We start from the raw sequence: 21,990 nt of genomic DNA on the forward strand, positions 1-21,990 counted from the left end.
ATACTGATAGCTACCAGTTCACCAAAGCCTGTCTAGTCAGTAACTGAGGCCTTCTTCTCCATGTGTACCTGATACAACATACTGGCCAACACCATACAGACCTCCTTGTTTTTAGAGGTGGCAGAGACATCACAGAGAAGGTGTTTGTGGGCTCTGGCAAGGGAATTAGGGTGGGAATAGCTCACACCAAGAAAAAATATGGGATCTCCAGTCTACCTGGCTTAGGAAAGGATTTTATGACAAAAGCACAAACACTGAGTAATTTTGATTCAACCAACAGTTCTGTTAACAGGTATTTTGTAAAATCAGGACAAGATTTTAGTCTTCCACCTCTCTTCCTGCAGAAAAACATACTGTGGACAGCAAGAGGGGAAATACTTTGATTACCTTTCCAAACAGCCAAAGAAAAGGAACCAATAAAAAGTCTCTCAACAGACATACAAGATCTGAAATTACTATTCTCCTGAGCTGGGCACCCTAGCATCAGTACACATGTGAAAAGTAATACCGTGTTTAGTGGTCTCTGATGCATGGTGCACAACACAAGACAGTGAGGAGCAACACATTCATAACAAGCTGATGGAGCCATCACTGAGAAAGCCAAAGCCTCGGCTAACCTCCCGCTCCACGTTTTTCCTCCACAGCACAACTGACAGACATGCCTGTACTTCCCAGCCTTCCATCAATGACTACAGTCTTGCCTGTCACATACAGCTTTTGACCAGGCTTTTACAACTCACGTTGGGAAAAATTTGCACAGAAATTTATCTCACATTAACAAATGCACCACTCACTCATGCTCCTGGCCTCTCCACTAAAATGGCTGTCCTAGAAAAGATGAGAAACTGCTGCAAACAGATACAATAGGCAAACTCTGATTTTTCAGATGTTACTGGCAGAAACCAACTACAAATACTGACTGCAGCACTGCTGAGTACAAGAGGAACCAGGAGGGATCGTTTCTGCATCTCCAGAAAAACACTAGGCAGTTGAAACAATAGCTGTTGGGAAGTACAAATACCCAGTTTTTCAATACATCCCTCATGAAAGCCCAACCTGCCCATTGCTTGGGTGACAGAAGCACACCATTTTCAGCTTCAGCAAAAAAGCAAAGGATTTAATAGGGATAAATCAAGCAGCTTGGAAGATTTTGTTACCACTGAGAGGAGAGAGCTGCCACTGGATCCCAGAGGAGCAGGCACAAGCCCTGCATATTGATAAAGCATATCATAAAGAAAAAGCCCCAGAGAATGAGAGAAATCCACCTGCAGCAGCAGTTGGGGTGTCTCAGGATACAGAAAAGGCAGTATGTGTAAAGCCATAATATTGCTTGTGAAAGCATCTGAATCTAGGCTGACAAAGGAATTTCTCTTTACAGTGGTCAAGATCTTAATGCTTCTTTGAGAGCATTTTGTTCACATTTGTAAAAATAATAATGGAAGCTTTGCTTTTCCTTTTGCTTCAGAGGGCCAGAACTGTCCTCAATAGAAAAATCAGGAGCTACAATGAAGCCAGCGAAAAGCTAACAAGATGAAAGACCAGACTGCCTTCCCAGGAGCAAGCCTTCTACCGCCTCCGAAGGGCGAGCCGTGGAGCAGAGCTGCCACGGCAGAGATCAGAGCAGGAGAGCCCCAGAGGGAGGGCCACGGCAGGGCACCGGTGGCTCCGGGGCTCCCGCAGCTTCAGGACCAACCCGCCAGCCGCCGCCTCTCCCGGGCGGGCCGGGCCAGGCGGGTCCCGGAGCGCTGCAGCGGCACCGCCGCACCTGATACGGCGAGACCGAGGAGCTGCTCGGCGGGGACACCGAGCATGGGGAGCGCCCTGCGGGAGGCTGGAGCAACCGCCCGCCCCCTCTGGCCCCGCACGGGGAAACACCCCGCCGGCATCGGGTACCGCCGGGCATCGCCGCGCACCGAGCACCGCAGACGCTCCAGCCTGCGCGGCGCCCGCTCGGGCGCGGGTTCTGCCCAGCACAGTTCACCAGCGGGGCCGGGCCACCTGCGCGGGCGGCGGCTCTTTGTCTGCGCGCCGCCGCCGCCCCGCTCCGACCCGGAACGCCGGACGCCGACACCGAGTTTCCCCCCCACGCCCCACGGGGCGCCCTGCCCCGCCCGCCGCACCCACCGTGATGCGCGGGATGTTTTTCTTGCCCTGGTACGACATGACGCCGCACGGTCCGGCCCGACCCGCCGACGCCGCCCGTTCTGCCTCCGCACCGCTCCTCACAAAGGCGAGACCGAGACCGAGCCCGCCGCACCGGGACGGCCACCGCCCGCCCCGCCCACCGCGCCGCCCGCCGCCGCCAGGGGGCGCCCGGGCCCGGCCCCGCGCAGGGCGCGCCCGCCCGGCCCGGCCCGGCCCGGCCCGGCCCGGCAGGTGTCGGCACCGACCCCGGGCACCGGCAACGAGCACCGACACCAACCCCGGGCACCGGCAACGAGCACCAGCAACGAGCACCAATACCGGCCCAGTCACCAACGCTGTCCGGTCTGCGTCTCCACCCAGCCTGCAGGGATGGCCCATGGGAACGGCCACAATCAGGGCTCTGTGCTGGCCAAGACTTTCCATGTAGCACTGGCAAGTAGAATTAACAAGGCCTGTAACTGAACAGGCTGTCTCAGGCTGCTGGCATGCACCTGCATCACCTCAACTTTCTTTCACATGCACTAGAATTGGAAACGTTAAAAAATAATAAAATACACCACACATCTGGCTCCAGGAATCCTACATGCGACACAAACATTACAAGTGCTGGCAAGGACTCTTCCAAGGACTTCTTCCCTTTTCTCTGCTGTGACTTTGGTAGGAAGGTTTAAATGGTGGAATTGTTTGCAAGTACTCAGCATGTGCTGAAAGAGACGATGCTGAGCCTGGCCCACAGCTGGCCCAGACCATGCCAGCAAGAGCTGTACCACAACGGGACAAATTTGTCTACCCTTTCCTGCTTGCCACAATCCATTTTGTTGCCAGCAGGTCCTAAGACCCATGGCCACCCTGAACCTTGCTTTCTCTTCCAGGCCAACTGTGACTCCACTCTTGTGCAGAGCTTTGAAAACCATCAGTAAGATGCTCCTACAGATCCTGCTGCCAGGCAGCTCCACTAGGAAAATCTTACAGCCACACCTGGCAAGGACATTGCTGTAAATCCAATTCTACTTCCTGGCAGAAAAACAAGCCATCTGACCTGGGTGATCAACACCCAAACCCTCCCTCCAGTTTGCTTTCTGAACAAGAACCTAGCAATGGCATCAGGGGCCTGACAAGCACCCTGCTCACCAGTGTGTGCACAGGCAGAGCCATCTCACAGCACAACCCCTGACACTGCAGCCAACTTTGACTGCTATGAAGCCCTGAGAGAAGTGGATGACAGCAGCATGGACTGTCAGTACCACGTGCTCTGCAGTAACCCAGCCTAAAGCTTTTACTACCCACTGAGTCTGTTACTCTGTGTGCTTCTGCTGAAGTTCTTGGCTGGTTTTACTGAATATGTATTTATTCTAAATTCAAAAACCTTTCACCAGTTTGAAGCCAAAGTCAGCAGATGCTCAACAACTTACTTATTACTACCAGACTGTGAGAATACTGACAAAATTGCAAGGGCTGCTTGGCCCTCCTGTTTCCCTGTCCCAGCTACTATGCCACTGCTGCACCCCTGTAGTCAGCAAGAGATGGCTGGAAACCTTCCCCTCCACGGCAGACCCACGGGCAGGGGATGTCTGCAAGCACCAGGCAGGGAATGGGGGAGCAGTGCTGTACCAGAGCCTCTGCAACTAAAAGCCTGTCAGGAGAAGATCAGGTAGCAGACCACACTGTTCTTGTCACAACGCTGCAATGCATCAAGAACAGGTCCTTGTCTCTACTGAAATTAGACTGGCTGGGTCTGGGAGGTGAGAAACAGCCTCAGCTCCCATCACCAAACTTCTCAAAACTTCACTCACACAATTTCTGGAAAGTTTATGAGTATCCCCATGCCTGGTGGTGTCACATTAACTTTGTCTAGACTCAGTAACAGAAAGAGCAGCAGTTAATTAGTTAATAATAGATAAATGACTATGCAGATGCTGCTGACTTCAACACTTGGACAGTTTCAAGAGCTGAGCTTGCATCAGCCCCCTGGATGCTGGCCAGCCACAGTGACTTCAGACCCCTCGTTTAAGTGATGTGCTTTCCTCATGGTTGCTATGTGACACTCGCACAAATACAATCAAACACCCTGCCCTGGGCCCAAAACATTCAAAACAGAAAAAAACTTTTTCCATAGGATCTCTTCCAGGTGCGGTGTGTGAGGCGCTATTCACATGCTTCAAAATATCCTCTATGAGAAACATGGTCAATCTGAAAGTTACTTAAAATGGCAATCCTCAGAGCTCAAAAGGCCCTCATGGCTCCAAGTGTTTGTAGACAGCCACAAATGAGAAGAGTAGGGTGAGGAGTACCAGTGGTGTGAAAACAGAATAAAAGGCCCATGCTGCTGCAAGGACTTTGGCACCAAAACAAATGCAGCTCTGACTGTGGCCCACCTATGCTCAGCAGCCTGGCTCAACCTCCCTCTCCAGGGACCAGGAGGCTTCTGACCAGACTGTTATGCAAAGGTAAAAAGCAGATCCCACCAGCCCTATGTGTCCATGACCAATGACTCTTATACAGGCACAACCTACATTCAGTGGATATGACCGGTCATGGAACTATCTGGACTCAAATGTCATAATGTTCAGCAGATTTGCCAGGCCAGCCTGTCCCCATGCATACAATCTCCTCCTCCCATACACATTCTTTGCATGAAACCATCCCCTCTGCTCTCCTAGCAGATGAGTTTTCAGGGGTTAAGTTACCTCAGAGGCAGTGAATCCAAGGGACAGAAACACCATCCCTGCACCAAAGTGGGAAGACCTGTGCCCCCAGAACAGTTCCTGGATACCCAGAGCCCCAGCCATGTTCCTGGAAATATCTGCTTCAAGCAGGCTGAAAACAGATTGTGTCAATGAGGGGCTGGCTATCTGTTTTATACCCGGCTGCAAAACCCTGTTTCTTTTCTGCTAACAAATTCCATAATGACCAATATGTCCTGAGAAGAGCGTGATGTTTTCAAGACCACATAACACTCACAGCACCATATCAAAACCCTGGCAGTGCAAGATTGGCCTGCCACCTCAGTGCCCCAGATGCAATGGCCAGGTACCCCAGAGGCCACTCCTGCCAGCAAGCTCCCTGGCCCCACTGCACTGCCCACACACCGGGGCCAGCCACTTCCAAAGCTTGGACCATCCAGAGCTGAGAACGAGGACAGAATGAAACCAAGGACTATTGCCACAAGGTAGTGTGAAAAATCAAACTACTTCCATGCTAGGGTAAGTTTCGTGGTAAAACATAAGCTCTTTGCAGCAAGCAGGAACTCTTTAGTTGAATCCCTAATTTCTCTGGAAATCTAGCCCTGCTGCATAACTCCTATGGAATCCAATATCTGTCTTCTTAAACAGGGGGCTGGGATAACAAACTCAACAGTTTTGCTTAAGTGCTGCCAATAACCTCTGTCCTAGCACAGGCAGCCAAAGAACTGACTCTTATTGCTGTGCTTCAGGCATCAGATTTCTTAAAAAATACAAACACATATATGTGGGGTATTTTTCAATAAAGACCTGAATATTTAGTATTCAACTCCACAAACTGTAATGCAGGTTTAACTGTTGCATTTGTTATGTAGGAACTATTTAAGTGGGTTGGATTTGTTCCTATTGTTTGTAAAAGTAACAGATATGCTGTAACTCCAAATTATTCTCTTATAAAAAGAACAAGTAAAATCAAAACACAGATGCTGAATGGGGTGATATTGAGGCAATGAATTAATGCTATTGAAGCGTTTTAGGACCCCTTCCACAAATTCAGGATTTTAAATGGCTAAAGACAGTGCACAACTGCAACTTCAGGTTGTGCCAAGCTGCCTCATGAAGCACCGACTGCTGTTGGCTTGGTGTTCCTGCTATAAATCGCTGGCATTGGAAACCAAAAAGCTGAATGCTGAATTGAGAGCACATTTTACAAGTGTCAGAAAAACGAAGAGAGAATCAAGTTAGTCCAAGCTTCGTTCTCCATTTGAGGTAGCCCTGCCTGTATTTCCAGGGTGTATCACAAGTTAGACATCAAGTGGTATCACACACACCAGGAAAAAGCAAAGGACTGGCTCTTGCCGGTCTTCTGGAAGGGATGAACTCTTTGCCTGTTTTCACTGCCCGCTAGTTTCCCTTGCATTTCTTTTCCCCTTCCTCCCCAGTCAATGGAGCTGCCCCAGCCTGAGGTGAAGCCACAATCCCAAGTTTGTGGGACCACAGCCAGTTGCATTGGAAATGACAATTTAAGCTGCAGAACCATGCAGCAGGGAGGACCAAGTGTCTGGGGGTTAGCACCACGTGCTCCTGCCTGTGTGACTGCACAGGCGGGTGAAAATGCAGGGTCTCTGCATGGCTCAGCAGTGAGGAGGAATGTGGAGGATGCCTCCACAGGCTTCTGGCTGACCTTCCCAGGCACCAAGTGTAAGGCTCCTTCCCTGCTCCTCAAAGCCCTGTTGCCTCTCCAGATGCCCAGTATTGCGGCTCTCCAGTACCTGTACACACATCACCAGCCTTCCATGAACATCCTGGTCACAGGAATTCACAGGGTGTTGTCTGTGACCTACAGAGAAACCCTCTTTTTACTCCATGATAGTAAAGTGAACACAGTAATCCACTCTGGCTAAACAAATGGCATGACAGCTCTCAAAGAAAACCACAGGACACTTCAGAAGGGTAGAGTCCACATTGGCTATTACTGATGAAAACCTGCACTGAGTTCAATCACTCTTATTAAAAACGGTCTCTGCGAATAGCCCAGATCAGCACTGAATCTGGCCCCCCAGTGTTGTTCCTCCAAATCTTAAGTGTTGTGCGGCAAAAACTCTCACTGCAGCACAACTCAGTAGCAGGGAAATGAACCTCCTGCTTTGAGCAAAGAGCACCTGAAGGGCACATCTCTTGTTCCCCAGGAAGCCCACCAGCCCACAGAGGCAGCTCTCCATAGCCATGGCCTCCACAGTAGTCCCCTGGGCCCCTACCCTAATGACTGTCACTCTCTGTCCCTAAATCCACTGGCAAAGCTCAAACTCCCACTGACAGAGCAAAGGCACAGCTCCCAACTGCTTTGAGCTATATCCCCACTATGACTTCAATGCACTTCAATATACAGCTGAGCTTTTGTCCTTCCAAGAGACTTTGTGATAAAACAAAGCAAGGTTGGACCATGTGCCTGGGTCTGTATTATGCTGTCCAGTTGCATGACACCACATGTTATCACCAGGCATTTATTCACTGGAGTTGTCTCCCTGTAGAAATGTTGTTGCTTTAATTGTTTGTGCTTTAATTGTAATTAATGTCATTACAGGAAAACAAAAAAAAAAACCAAAAAAAAAAAAAAAAACCAAAAAAACAAAAAAAAAAAAAAAAAAAAAAAAAACAAAAAAAAAAAACAAAAGGTGTGTTGGTCTGTTGTACTTCCAATAAACTGTTCACTGCAAAAATTAGAAGACAGATCTCTGTCTGTTGTCCTGGGCAAAGGCAAGTCTCTTACTTTCAGCTCTTTCAGCTTCTCTAATAAACAAGTTTCTTGGGCAAGAGTAGATGACTTGAGCTCTCTCACTGTTTCTTAATCTGTGAAATTATTCAAATTTCAATTTGCCTTGACAAAAGGGCCTCTGTGTGCCCTGAATCTGCAGAGTCCAAGACAGGCAAACTCCCCATGGCTGTGAAGGCAATGGGGCTCAGCGCGCACAGTTCATTTCCCATCGCACTGTCCCATTCTGGGTCACCCCAAAGCTTGAAAGCCACAGTACCAAGTCATACAATTCCTTCTAGCTATGCACACACAAAAACACATGTATGAAGTTGCCCACCCTCTTAGGCAAGATGTGCAGATAAAAGGGGTTGCTCACTTACTGACCCTTACTTTCCCAATGCTTATCAGCTGAAGGCCTCAGAGTAAGAAATCTAGAGGCAGAAATCATCAGGAAGAGAGGAGCTGCTGAAGGAAATCCTCAGCTACAAAACACCGTAGATAATGGTCTACGTAAGACCTTAAAAGGGAACAAGGCTTTTTTTGAATTTTTGGCACAGCTAATAAAGAAAAGCTCACAGCAAAGCATGTAGACAGGCTGTCAGGAGCTTCAGCTCCTTTTCCAACAAGCAGCAGCATAAAATTGTTAATGCAGTGGTTAGTTCTGCAGCTGCTACTTAAACCACGTGGACAAGGTTGATACTGACAGGAATAATGTTAATTTTGTTCCTGACTCTGTAAAACAGCTGTAAAGGAGCAAAGCTCAAGAACACGAACTGAAAAGCATGCCAGCAAGAAACCAAAAAGCAGAGGCTGAAGAAATTAAAGTGCAATGAAGAAACCTCAAATTAAGCATTGTCTAGCTAGACATTCCTATAGAAGACAGTGGACACTTAGGACAGCCTGATGCTTTTCCCCAAAACCGAGACAGCTCAAGTCACGACAGTTCATTGCTGTGCTTCCACTAGGCTCAAGCTAGTGAGGTTAGGCTTCCAGATCACCAATGTCTGCTGTTAATCAGGGTTTGCACTCCAGACCCAAGTGGAGGTTTCTGCAAAGTGCCAACACAACCACTACACCTCTGTGCTAAGATGCAGGTGATTTTTTATTCTATCTTCAAAAATGAGGAGGTGGGAGGAGGTTTGCCCCTGTTCATAGTTGAAAAAGAGTGACCTTAAGATGGCTATTAAAAAGTTCAGCTCCTAACAAACTTACTGACCAACAACAGTGAATAGCCTGACTTGCCTCATGCAAAAATGAGCCACAGGACCACTGAAATCCCAAACAAGATATTCACTCAACACTATTAACTTAATCATCTTCTTGCCCAACTGCTAGTGCAAATAGGACCAGAACCAGCACAGCAAGCCATCTCACCCTCCAGCAGGACTATACTGTGGAGCTGGATGGATTAGTTTATCATTTTCACTTTGGTGTAAGTTGAGAAACTTTGTGCCTAGTGATACCTTCAACGCTGTCACTTCCAGATCAATGTGCCACCCCCCACTGCTGGTACTTCTAGTTTGTGTCCATGAGAGACAAGGATCTGCGTGGTTTGAAGCAGGAGCTCCAAAATCCCCACTGTTTCGGTTCTTCTTCCATGTTCGGTGGCTATTCTTTTATAAAAGTATAAAAGAGCTCCTGCAGCAAACCGAGCCAGCGACTCTGACTCTGCCGGTGCCGCGGCGAGACCGCCGACATCCCGCTCGGCGGGCGGAGCTCCGCGCACCGGGGACGGCCGCGACGGTGCCTTGCCGCGGGGGCGGCGGGGGACGCTGCGGGCAGCCGGGCCGGAGGAGCCACCGCAGCACCACCAGCGTCTTCTCCAGGGCCGGCCCCGGGGGCGAGCGGCGGCCGGACCCACCCGCGGGCGCACACCGCCCCCCGAGACCCCGCCCCGCTGTCCCGGTACCGGCCCAGCCCCGCCGCGCCGCCGGCCCCTACCGTGTCGTCCGCGGGGGCTGCGTCCTGGAGCTGTTCTTCGCCGGAGGTGGCGCGGAGGTCGCCAGTGGTCGGACCGGGGCCGGGGGCCGCGCCGGGCGGAGGGTCGGGGCCGGGGCGGGCGGGCGGCGGGGCGCGGCGCTGCCCAACGCGCAGTGCCCCAAAGTCGAGGGTCTTGCTCTCGAAGGCGCCCTCGACGTTGCAGAAGAGACCCCCGCGCTTCTGACGAGGCACCGCCGCCGTGCCGGGCCGCGCCAGGTACACCGGCAGCTCCTCGTCTTCGTGCCGCCCGTCCGCCGCCATCCCCGCCGCGCCGCCAGGACGGGACGGCCGGGGCGGGATGGGGCGGGCCCGGGCCGCAGGGCGGGGCGGACCCGACGGGAGGCTGAGGGGCGGTGGGACCGGGGTGGGTGGCGCTCGGTCGGACTTGGGGTCGGCTGCTCCGGTGGCCTCCGGACTGGCCGTTGCTGTGCGGGGAGCTGCCACCGGCCGCCTTCTTGGCACGCTCCAGCCGTGAGGACGGAGCGGAGACACGCGGGCGCCTCGCTGCTGAGCATGCCGGGCGCTCGGCAGATGGGCCGTGCCCGCACGCACCGGCAGCAGCCCCGACAGCCGCGTGTCAATTTTCCCCCGCCGGCACGTGGTGCAGCCCACAAACCAGCGTTTGCTCACGGGCCCGGGGCCGTACCTCATTCCGCTTGGGCCGTGGTCCCTGCAGATGCACTGCGGTTAGGTGGACGCTACAGCCAGACACGAGCAATGTCCCCTGCACAAAGGCTTCTCTGCTCCCAAACGCGACCACGGGTGCTCCTGACTGGCCGCACAAACAAGCTCCATGTGTTGGCTGGTTTAATGTGTTGCTTTGAGAGCTCCATTGCGACTTCATTTCAAAAGTACTGGAGGCCCGAAGGACAGAAAGACAGCCAAGACTGGGTTTTACAAATGCTAATGGCTGTATAACAGTAGTAACCTGTGAAATCTATTGTAAGCACCAAAACTGGAGAATTGACTAAAATCATTTTGCCAAGTGCTCATTTCTTTACCTAGAACAAGCGTGCACAGTACCTGCACTCTACATCTTGTCAAGTGATTCCTCACACCACATTTTTGTGTTATATTGTCAGTCATGCTTTTTTCAACCTTTTCTGCAAAAACAAAACAGTGCCATTATCTCTGCCAGTCCTCCGAGGACTGGTGGTTCTTAAGGAAAATCCACATGGAGCCTGACCCATCATGGGTCAGAAAAATGACCCTGTGATTAAGCCTGGAGAGGCAGTCTGGGGGCACTGGCTGACTGAGGCTTGAGGCTGTGTGGGAGGAAATGGTTTGGGATAATTTCCCTCCTTTTGCACACTGGGAAGCAGTCTGCTTTTGTAACTGGACTTGTACCAGTGTCATTAACGGAATCCATTTTTTTCTCCATCGAAGTGGAATAATCTACAGTAACTTGAACTTCTGAACAATTATTCAGGTCTAAAGGGTTAGGAGAAGAGAGGATGGACTAAATATATACAGGCTGTGTCTGTAAACTTGGAAGAGCTACTTTAAAAGCCTTGAGTTACAGAGCACAGTGAAATACTGGTCAGTGTCTGCCTTTACTTTCTCTAAAACAGCACCAGAGAGGGTTGCATTTGGCTGTTCTTGGGCTCTTACATGAACTTTAATATGCAGCTGCCCCAGCATTGTGGCTTCATGATGCATCAGCACCATGAGTGTCATGCCCGCACCAGAGCCCCACTGCCACCTGACCAGGATGTGCCAGAAGAGCCCAGCACTGTCACGTTTCAGATGCAGGGGCAGCAGCAGTGTCGGGCAGCTAGAGAAGGAAGTATCCCTTCAAACAGCCAGAAAGCGTTTGTTTCGGAGTTTTTTCTACTCCTATTCTCCAGGCAAATGCTCCTCCTCTGTAACTGGATGCTTAGCAGCAAGACCAGCAGTACTGGCCAAGCAAATGCACACAAAGTGGCTGCCCACCAGGTCTTTATGTTCCTAAGGGACTGCCTTAGCATAAAGGAAATAATCCTCCTGCTGCAAGTGGGATCCACTGAGTAGAAGATGAAACCCCCTCTCAGACAGCTTCTGCCCCTGGTGAGTGGGATGTGCTGATCGTGGAGCTGGCGGCTGGCATGTTTCACACAGTGAGCTCCTCAGGGCCAAGCAGTAGCACGAGGAGTGAGCCTCTCCTGAGAGGGACAGCGTGGCCCTGCCCCGTGCCTGTGTGCACTAACCACCGTGGAGTTAGAGTGAATCCCTTGTTTTGGCTGGGACATGTCCGTATAGCTGTGCAACTTTATGGGGAATTAAAATTCTCTGGAACAGGGCCTGGCCTTTGTCTGATTCGGCAAACATGCAAAAATTTCAGCATTGTACTTTAATAGCAATATTTATTTAAATCCTGATTCCAATGTTTATCTTTCCTAGTGCCTTGCTGCGTAGATGGTTGCACTGAAATTATCTGCACCAGTAAAGGAGTATGGGGCTCTTCTGGGGAGTGAAGGCTTTAAAATATGACTTCTAATGAAAATCCTTCCCTGTATAAAAGATAGTTCTTGATTTATACTTTTCAAATTGCCATTCACTTCTAAGATCTTTTTTGTTAGGTGTTGTAAGGCTGCTAGTTCAAGAATACCACAAAAATAGAAGTTTGTATTCAGTGTGTGTTCACAGCACAGTTGCTTTTGAGCCCTGCAGAAGGCATTATTTATATTTCTGTATATGTATGTCTTGGATCAGACATTAAGCTTTTAATTATACAATGACAAAATGTCTGCCTCCTGTAGTTAAGTAAATTTTCTCTTCTTTAAATCACATGTTTATATGCTCATGGACAAAAATGTTTGTCAGGCAAACAGTCATGAGTGGTGCAACCTCAAACCCTGCTGGCAAAGCAGCTCTCCTCTCACTTCTCTGTACAAAGTAGATTGAAGATAGAAATCAGGGAGGAGATCCAGTGGGAAGGCTGCTTCCCCTGCCTGAGCCCAGGGAGGATGGAGATGGTAGGCATGTGAGCTCACGTGCTTTGTGCTGCCACGGGACCCACTAGAGCCAACCATCAATCCTGCAAGGGTTTCCTTAGTTCAAGGGCCGGGTTCACATCCTGACCCCAAAACAGAATTGCTGGTCCTCGTGGGTCAGGCATCTGAGCTGAGCCTGACAGATGGGCACCACTGGCTGTTTCATGAAGGAATAGAAATAGGCTGCTCTTCTGATCTAGTGAACAGCATTTATTTTATGGGAAATTCTGTAATGGCAAGCTTCTAATTCATGTCTTTCTAGTTGAGTAAGAACTGTTTAAGGCACACTGAGAAATGGAAACCAGTCATGTTACAAGGTGAACCGCACTGGTTATGAATGGGGGAATGGTGCGGCCTTCTGGGAAGTCATCTTTAAGCAAATCCCTTTCTGCAAAAGGATTAGTTAATAAGATGGGACATAATCACCCCATCTGGGGTGCGCATTTTCTTGTTCTGTGCTCTCAAAACCCCAGTGCTGTTTTTTTCTTTGTCCTTATTGACTGCTGCCAAAGCACCGGTTGGGGTTCCTGTCAGAGCGTGTGCAGGGAATCACAGGCTCTAAACTCCCGAGCCTGAGAGTATCCACTGAGAGGCACAACCTATCGTGTAACTTTCTCAAGCATTTTCTTCATGAGGCCATCAAACTTACTGTGATCTTTTAAATGTTTGAAGAGGAATTCAAATTGCCAACTGAATCATTCAAATAGCAAAGGTATTGACAGAGAAGTCAAATTAGGTCATTTTGCCTGCCACTGCCAAGACACTGTTGTCCTCCAATAGGCATTTTCTGATGACTTTGCTAATTTATTTTCCATATGTCAGGGCAGTGGGCAGTTTCTCAAATGGAAAAACTCCACATCCTCTGCTGGCAAACTTCCGTGCTGGTTCCCAGCTCCCGGATGGTTTGTGCAACATCATTCTATCTGTAATAAAAATAGAAAATGGTTTAAAAGAGTGAAGCTTGTCCCAGATTGTGACATGTTGTTCACGTAATGCTGCCTGTGTCACTGGAAGTTGCTCATTACACCAGGAAGCATCTCAGGTTCCATAGCTGTCACTACAATGCTTATTAGACTCAGAGAATATTGTGTTATTTGAAGGAAATAGACTGTTGACATTAGGTGGGATTTGACCCCTTCCTTCACCAATGCTGACAAGCTTGAGCCATGTCCTGAGTGAGAACATTTCCTTCCTTGATGTCAGATCCATACAGAATGGTCTTACACTGATTTTCCTGTGAGTTTGGAGGCAGCAGTCTTTAATTGCATGCGAAAAGGATGTGATGTAATGACTGCATAACATTGTGAGCAGGATAAATGCACATCAGCTTTCATAGCTTGTTTTCTCCTAATGTCTGTGGGTTCATCTGGAGAAGCAGCAGGACTAGTGGTAGTAGCAGGTTAACATTGATTTCTTCTGATTCCTACAGGATTTGATAAAGCTGCATCCCTTTATTACATGCATTATAAGTTGCAATGATGAAGTAAGTCCTAGTTGTCTTGTTTCATGCAAAGTTAGAGCTGCCTTCTCACACTCTGCAGTCATGATTTACAAGCATGTCCTGTTTTTGGAGGCTGACAGATAAACAGGGTTGTTCTACTACTATTCTTGCAGCAAAGTCAGGACAGCCCTGGCACTGCCTTTCACATGTCTCAGGGAAAGTCAGGCTAAGTATAAATGCAGAAGAAACAGTGAAAGAGTCAAGAAAATCTGATTGTCCCACTTACATTTAGAAGCAGAGGTCAGAGATGGGTGGGCTTCTTTGTTCACTCAGAAAAGGCATGTTTATGAAGGGCAGGTGACTGATGAGCCTGATATCTCAATCAGCTGGGGAGGGCCAGTGGCTGATGCCTGCATCACCACACTCCAGTTTCTAAATTTTCAGAGATAGGCATGTTAGAAGATGAGACAGACCTTTGTGATCCTCCAGGCTGCTCTGCATGTCAGTCCCTGGGGAACTGCTGTGCACAGGGTGTTGTACTTGGTGAAATCCTTTACCAAAGCCAAACCACTGCAGAGTCAGAATGGCAAAGCATTTGACTCTGTCAAAAGCTTGTTCAGTATTTCATGCCAAAACCACAGGGAGAGTGGGTTAATAGTGTGGTAATTTCTACTGCAGAATGCTATTGTATTGTTGGAGGGAGTAACTTGAAGCAACACACAGAGCCTGACTTCAGCATGCTGTCAGTCTGTCATACTAACAGAGACCACAAATCTGATAAGCAGCTGGAAGTTATAATCTTCTGTGCTTGGTTATTCCAAGAATATTTCTGAAATGCAGTAATGCTTTTTGCTCCCAGATTTGTTCAGTGCTGAGCAAAACCCTATGGAACATTCTAGTATTTCAACACATAGGGTATTTTTTCCTCCTAAAATGAGCTGGTAGCCAAAACATTAAGAAATAGTAATTGTGGAAAAAGAGTTCTGAAATTTTTTCTGTGGGGAATCTGGACTCTCCTTCTCCCTCACTGGCTCCTCCAAGGAAGGACTACTATCTTCTCAGTGTCAAAGGACTCCCATGGCACTGCAGGCCTCGCAGTCAGATGCAGACTGAGTCAATTACAAAGTTGTTTGGGACATAAGGCACCAGAGATAAGTAACGTTTCCAAGAGGGTCAGAAGCACAGATCTGGCATCAGTATGAAACCCCAAATATTCCAACCTGGCTGAAGTGTGCTGGGCCCACCAGAACTAACAAGGAGGAATGGGTGGTGACCCAGGAGATTCTGCACATCAGATGAGCTCCAGCCACCTTTTATTAAGATGGACACACCCAGAGATGTCACTCCAGATTTCTAGTAATAGCCAAGTAAACTTGTAGACATCTTCTGTTGTTTGCATGTCAGTGGGTACCTTCAGGATCACAGTTTCAGGAATAGTGAGATTTTAGCCACTGTAACAGCTGTCTGGCTTGGTATGGCATGGACCGTTAGGACCTGGATGAGATGGATGTACATAAGAAAACATGCATTCCGTGTAAGTTTGAAGCCCAGGATATCCTGCCAGATGTGTGCCACCAGAATCACTTCAAGAGCAGTCAGCCCACTTCCTCTGAGTTCATGTTTTACCTCTCAAAATCAGTCTCTTTCCACCTGGTCCTGTTTCTTCCCTGCTTCTTGTATGGCATCGTCCAGCATCTTCCCTAAGCTGTGAATCCTGGCTTGGCTGGTCTCACAGGTGTTTGGCCTCTGTTGTGATGGCAAATGCTGACTTGCTTCCAAGCATATCTGCTATTGTGACTACTCTCATTCTAGCTTATTTTAGGGATCACCAGCTACTCTCCTCCATGCCTGCTTTTATTCCCAGAAATGATTTGGAGGACTAAGCTGAGATTTCCTTGTTTCCATGGTGTTGCACTTGACCTAATCAACCATTGCAGACCTAAAGTGTCCTTTCTTTCAACCTCTCTCTCCTTCAACCTGTGGCTTCAGGGGAACACACTGATGCAAAAACAGGTGGTGTATCTAGAGATAATTAGTGATTATGTGCCAGTGATTACAAGCCTATAACGAATAATTAGATGTCAGCAGAGTAGAATTACAGTGGATTTAAAGCTACTATGTTTGCTTGTTTGTTTATATGGCTTCTTGTGACTGTGAGGAAGCAAGCAGTCAAATATACTTTGGCTAGGCTGGTGAAGGAAACAGAGCTGCCATTTGTGCATTTTTTGTCATGGCCCTGCACAACCTGGATAATGCACGAAAGAAGCTCTCTAAGTACTGCAGGAACCAGGCTGTGAGTGAAGATCCTAGTCTGTTTGCCTGTCAGTCTATTTGCTGCTGCTTGGAGGATTCTGTAAACTGGAGTGACTGATGCTATGCAGGAGCTAGAACCTGTGTTTGCCACGGCTGGGACTACTTCTTAATTTTTCACTTAATTTTCATACCTCCAGCTGATCTAGTTATGTTAGAAATTGTGTTTGGTCTGTATTCACTGTCCCACCAAATTCTTCTTTGAAATCAGTGTTAAGCTGTCCTACCATTAAGGACTGGTGGGCTATCCCTTCCACACAGATGTTAAAATAGTTAATGTCCATCTATGTTGCTCACTAAGTATGTCCTAGGGAAAAGCAGGCACAGCTTACAGTCCCCCTTTTTCTGGGAATAGAATAAAAAGACTTCTATACTACCAAAATCCATCACCCCAACACAGCCTGCCCTCCACTCCTTTGTAAGACTACTCTTTTGCAAGCAGTCTTGGGACTGGTTGTTCCTTCAACTCTTTTTCAGATTCTTATGTGAAACTCAAGACTGTCTGAAGGCCAGAACCCAATCTCAGCTGCATCAAACACACCTGGAAGAAATCACATGAAAAAGGGAAACTTAATTCCAAATAAAGCCTGCTACATCAAGGTCAGTGTCAGCCCGTGACAGACCCAAAGGCCGAGAAGAGCAGGTTGTGCCAGTTTCAGACTACCTTTCATTGTTATTTCCCAGGGAAATCCTTACCTTACCTTATGGGATTACTGTGTTGCACAGACATTAAATTAAAATCAAGGTTTTGTCTTTGTGCTCATAGCCACCTTTGCTCCTTGCTTTTCCTAACTTCCTAACTTCTGACTTGGTTCTTTCATCTCAGCTGCTTTTTACTTCTAAACCAGTGGACAGTGAGTGCCACACCTTGGGCAGACAGTGGTGGAAAGAGCTGAGATGACTCATCAGACTGCAGGCTGTCTAATAGGGAATTGTGCATCACAAAATTCCATTGTGCTGAGTGTCACTGCTTTATGAATTTTACTAAGTATGAAAAAATTAAGACCAAAGAGAGAACAGATAGTGAGCCAGATGCTTTCTTGATGGAGAGGCTGGAACCCAAGGTCAAATTGCAGCATTTTGATGTTGGTCCTTTCCAGAGCATGGGTGAGCTATCAGCATCAATTGCTGTGAACTTTCAAATCACAGTAAGGTGTTTTGGACTGGGAAAATGTGAAAGGCAGTTTGTTAGTCATTTCCCTATGCATGCATATAAATGTTGCATCTGTTATGATAAGCTTTGAATGCCTGAGACTGAAATCAATCTGCATCCCAGATGTGCTAATGCCTTACCTGCAATGCAGCTTTTATACATCCATAAAACATACTTAATTCTAAGAATTTCAGACCCATAACTGCCAAATGAACCACTCACATTCTGTGAAGCTAAAATCCTTTTCCCTTTCCCTGTACTTGTTCCATTGCTATGGAGCAAGAGATTTCTCTTGATAGAACATGGCTAAGAACCTGGCAGGTTACTTTTGCATTGTGCCCCTTCTGATTCACTGTTAGTGATTTACCTTTCTATTATTTTTGATGTATATGTTGATGCAGAAGTGGGAACCTGTGTGTGTCACCCACACATTTGTGCAGGTTAGGTGCAGGTTGAACAGTGTTAGGTACCATATCCATTGTTTGTTCTTACAGGTTTAGACTAAGTGGCTGTTGCTCAGAATATTCAAATCCTTCATTCAGTGACTAGGCTAGCTGATAAAAATCCAAGTAAGAGATACCACAGTAACTTCTGAAGTGTCTGTGCTGAGAATGTAAAAACAGAGGTTTGTCTTTCCTGCCAAGCTGGAATTCTTGAATTCTTCTCACAGCCCCTATCAGTTAAGCAATTGTAAGTACTGGCTGACTTACCTGAGGCTTTTAAAGAAGGATCTTGGGGGAACTGGCCACTTAAAAAGTTCTCTGTTTCATCTACAAAAAAGCCCAAACTTCTGTAGGTTTTTACTATAATACTTGGTTGATTTTGCTGTTCTTCTCTCTTCTTAATTCTCAGAAGTGAAAGTTTAACACAAATGCTTTCTATCTGTATTCAAAATCAAGAGTCTATTTTGAGAGAGTGTCTTGGTTCTGAATTAAGAGGTTTACACAGAGGCCTTTCCCAGCATCACCTCTGGAACTCCTAATGCTGCAGGGGGTCTGACCTCCAGCTCATACAGCTGCCCACTGCTCTCCTCTGGCTTGTCTTATAGACATGTAATACGTATGCATTAATTGTGTTAAGGAGTGTGTACCTTTTCTGTAATTTTTCTGTAATTAACTTTGTTTGAAACTTGCTTAGTAATAGTTTCTAATGCATTCATGTTTTTCCTTTGAGTATCACTACCAATTTCCACAACAATAAAGAAAGGACCAGATTTTCCTGGCAGAGCTCTAACGACAAGGGCAGCTATGGAACAACCCAAACTGGAGTGCTGGGGACAGTGCAGGCATCCATGAGTGGTATGCAACTGAGGAAGCATTGCCGGGAACGGCTAGAACGGGGCTATGTTTTGGATTTGTGCTGAACACAGAGTTGATAATATAGAGTTCTTGTTATTGCTGAACAGGGCTTACACAGAGCCAAAGCCTTTTCTTCTTTTTGTATGGCCACAACAGCAAGGAAATTGGGGGTGCATGGGAAGCTGGGAGGAGATATAGGCAGGACAGGTGACCGAAAATGACCAAAGGGATATTCCATACTATATGGTGCCATGCTCAGTGTCTAACATGGGGGGAAGAAGGAGGAAGGGGGGACATTTAGAATGATGGCATTTGTCTTCTCAAGTAACCACTGCATGGGATGAGGTGCTGCTCTCCTAAAGGTAGCTGAACACCTGCCTGCCATTAGGAAACAGTGAGTTAATTCCTTGGTTTGTTTTGCTTGTGTGTGCAGCTTTTGCTTTACCTATTAAAGTGTCTTTATCTCAACCCATGAGTTCTCTATCTTTTACCCTTCTGACTCTCTTCCCCCCATCCTGCTGGTGGAGGAGTGAGCAAGCAGCTGCGTGGTACTTTGTTGCTAGCTGGGGTTAAACCATGACAGGTTCTCCTCATGAAAAACTGTTTCACACATTCTACACTGATGACTAATGATATTTTTGTAGTTTTGAATATTTCTCTGGATTTAAATTAAGGAGAGTATCACAGCTTGCAAACTCGGGACCTAAAATATAACTGCATCCAGTGCTACTTGTCAAAATGATCATGTAGAATTTCCTTGGCTTCCATTCATAAAAAACTATTTTAGATGACTAATGAAAACACACTGATTTTCCTGTGTGCTGAGCACTTCCAAATTTGCCATTTTCCCACCTTCTTTTTCAGTGTAGTCTCTCCATTAATCCTAAAAACCATCCACTTGTATTCTCTGCATGCCTGGACAGGAGTTCAGATCACTAACTTGGAAACTGCTGTTGAAATATGTTGTCTTCTGCCAGGTCTCAGACCTCCTTTATCTGTCTCCTTTATCTGTCTCCTTTATCTGAGGAAGTGAAGCTCATTATGTTTCCCCTGGACCATGCAAAGCAGAATAATAATCTTGTTTGATAAAGTATGTTTTGTGTCACGTTAACATGACTTAACTTCTGGGATACAAAGAATGTACAAACAAAAGACTGCCAGTTCCATTCAAATCTCTGAATGCACATAACCATGGCTATTGTAAAGAAATCAGAATTAATGAGTCACTGATTCTTACTGCAGAAGGATCTTGCTGAAGATGATCCTTACTGCATTTTTATCACAGTTTGTTGTTAAAGGAAATGGTCTGCTCAAGACCAGAGCATTTAAAGCACTTGAGTTAGCAGCTGATATCCCAGCACATGAGAGAGTTTGTCTCGCTTGCTTGGGGACTCGAAACTTTACTGAGTGGCTTTGTTTCTCTGATTGTGCCATACGTGGCTTAAATATGCATGGTTTTCCTGTGTCTGAGGCAGTTGGGGAATATGGGCAATTTATAGCATTAGGTTAACTTCTGCATTGTACAAGTAGTGTAGAGTAAAGTCAGAAGTAAACCAAAGAGTTATCATTAATTTAGGTACAACAGGAAGCAGGGTTGGTGACAGGGTCTCAGTTAGGGCTCTGGACTCAAAGCCCTGCTGGCTCCAGCCAGGCGCTCCAGGTTCATCAATGCCAAAGCTGTTTTCTCTCCCAGTCATTATCATGTAGCTAGGTCTGGAAACAATAAATGACACAGGGATAAAATGACAGTGGGGATTAGGATTTTTAGGGTTAGGGATCTGGAGTAAAAGAGTTGTTGACCTCAGTTAATAGATGACCCTTGTTTGGCCCATGACAATGGGGTCACCTGTTTGGTTGCTGATTGCTTTTAGTTCTTGTGTCCCAGGGCTCACAGGTATCAGTAGAGTGTAGTGCTAGTTGTGTGGGCTCTGTACCTCTCACTATATTGTTTGTTATATAACTGACTGGGAACAATTAGGCACAAATGAGTGGGAATTAGGCACAAATGAGTGAGAATAGTTTTTTCATCTGCTCCAAGGCCAGAACTCAGTAAGATGAGACCATACAGGGATTAGTATTATGGTCAATGTTCAGGATTGTATTTGGAGGTGCTGAAGATTTGTTAGTGGTTCTTGGAGGCTCCCTCTTTATATTGAGAAATGTGACTCCCTGACAACCAATCCATCCCCAAGGGAGTGCCTGGTGTGGAGGAGCCTGTTTCCTGCAGCTGGGGGTCCTGTCTTTGAGTGCACATCAAGCCCACCGGGCGTGTTCCAGTTTCAAGATCTGCAGTGGACCAGAACTCCATGCAGCATTTGAAGATACAAATGACCATGAAAATGGTACAGTGACATTTTCCAATCTCCGTGCTTTCCCTAGGTATCGCTAAAATGGCATTCAGTTGTTGAGCACTGACCTGCAAGATCCCTCCCTTGGCAGAAGTGCCTCTCATAAATGGTAATGTTAGTCTATAATTAAGGAGTCTGTAATCCATAGATTAGTGGCTCTGTGCTCTAAAGTCTCCATCTGTTGTACACACTGAAATCATTATATCTCTAGTCTCAGTCCTGTTTCAGGCTTATAAAATGGTTTTCACAGGATTTTCTTTGTCGTGCAAAGCAGCTTGTTCATGGCTGGCACTTGCTGTCCAGTCATTGGAGCAGATGTAGCACAATGGCCTCTTGTCAGTTTAGCACAAGCTATGGGATGCATCTCTGCCCAAGCAGGAACAGGGCTTTGAAATGTATATTTTGGTTATATTCAGACTTAGCCCCCCTCAACACAAAGCAGATGGCACATTGCCAGTTTTTAGGGTTTTTACTATGTTTAGATAATATCCCAAACAATGGAAAACTGTTGCCATCCAAAGGGGCTACAGAGACAACCCAGAGATCTTCCAATGCATAGTCAGACTTCACTCTAGCCATGAGCACTCACTGTGCCTGCTCTGGCAAAAGTTCAGTCTGGGACAGGGCTTAGTCCCTTGCTTGCCAAAGTGTTTTATGATCAAATACCAGACAAAATGGAGATGCCTCAAGGATGGCCCACACAGCTGCAACCTGGGCCTCCTATGATCACCATACACCCTGCCTGGGGCAGGCTGATGTGTTGTCATGTACCAGGGACAGATTCACACCAGGCCTGCCCATGGCTTGTCCCAGGACAGTCTGCAACTCCCTTGCATTTTCCCATCATTTTATTGTCTTGTTGCTGAAGATACCTTGCAGCTGTCCCAGAGAAACACCCAGCATTCTG

General features: G+C 47.3%; 1 protein-coding gene and 1 long non-coding RNA gene across 3 annotated transcripts in view; one reads left to right on the forward strand and one right to left on the reverse strand.

The window, feature by feature from the left end:
• The window catches only part of DPYSL3 (dihydropyrimidinase like 3), a 28,236-nt gene extending 18,383 nt beyond the window's left edge, over nucleotides 1–9,853 (reverse strand). The window contains exon 1 of one of the 2 annotated variants that reach the window (XM_068206282.1): nucleotides 9,523–9,853. In XM_068206282.1, coding sequence (XP_068062383.1) covers nucleotides 9,523–9,822 — 300 coding nt within the window. In that variant the 5' untranslated portion in view covers nucleotides 9,823–9,853. Of the gene's footprint in view, nucleotides 1–2,124; nucleotides 2,282–9,522 lie in introns of those variants that run through there. The other variant, XM_068206283.1, reaches the window with a different exon arrangement.
• Nucleotides 9,854–13,216: 3,363 nt separating this feature from the next.
• LOC137483299 (uncharacterized) lies at nucleotides 13,217–18,156 on the forward strand. Its single transcript, XR_011004417.1, has 2 exons — nucleotides 13,217–13,654; nucleotides 16,762–18,156. It is a non-coding gene; the product is annotated as an uncharacterized lncRNA (long non-coding RNA).
• Nucleotides 18,157–21,990: the final 3,834 nt, after the last annotated feature.

This window comes from Anomalospiza imberbis, chromosome 15 (assembly GCF_031753505.1).
Source record: "Anomalospiza imberbis isolate Cuckoo-Finch-1a 21T00152 chromosome 15, ASM3175350v1, whole genome shotgun sequence".
NCBI classification, from domain to species: Eukaryota; Metazoa; Chordata; class Aves; order Passeriformes; family Viduidae; genus Anomalospiza; species Anomalospiza imberbis.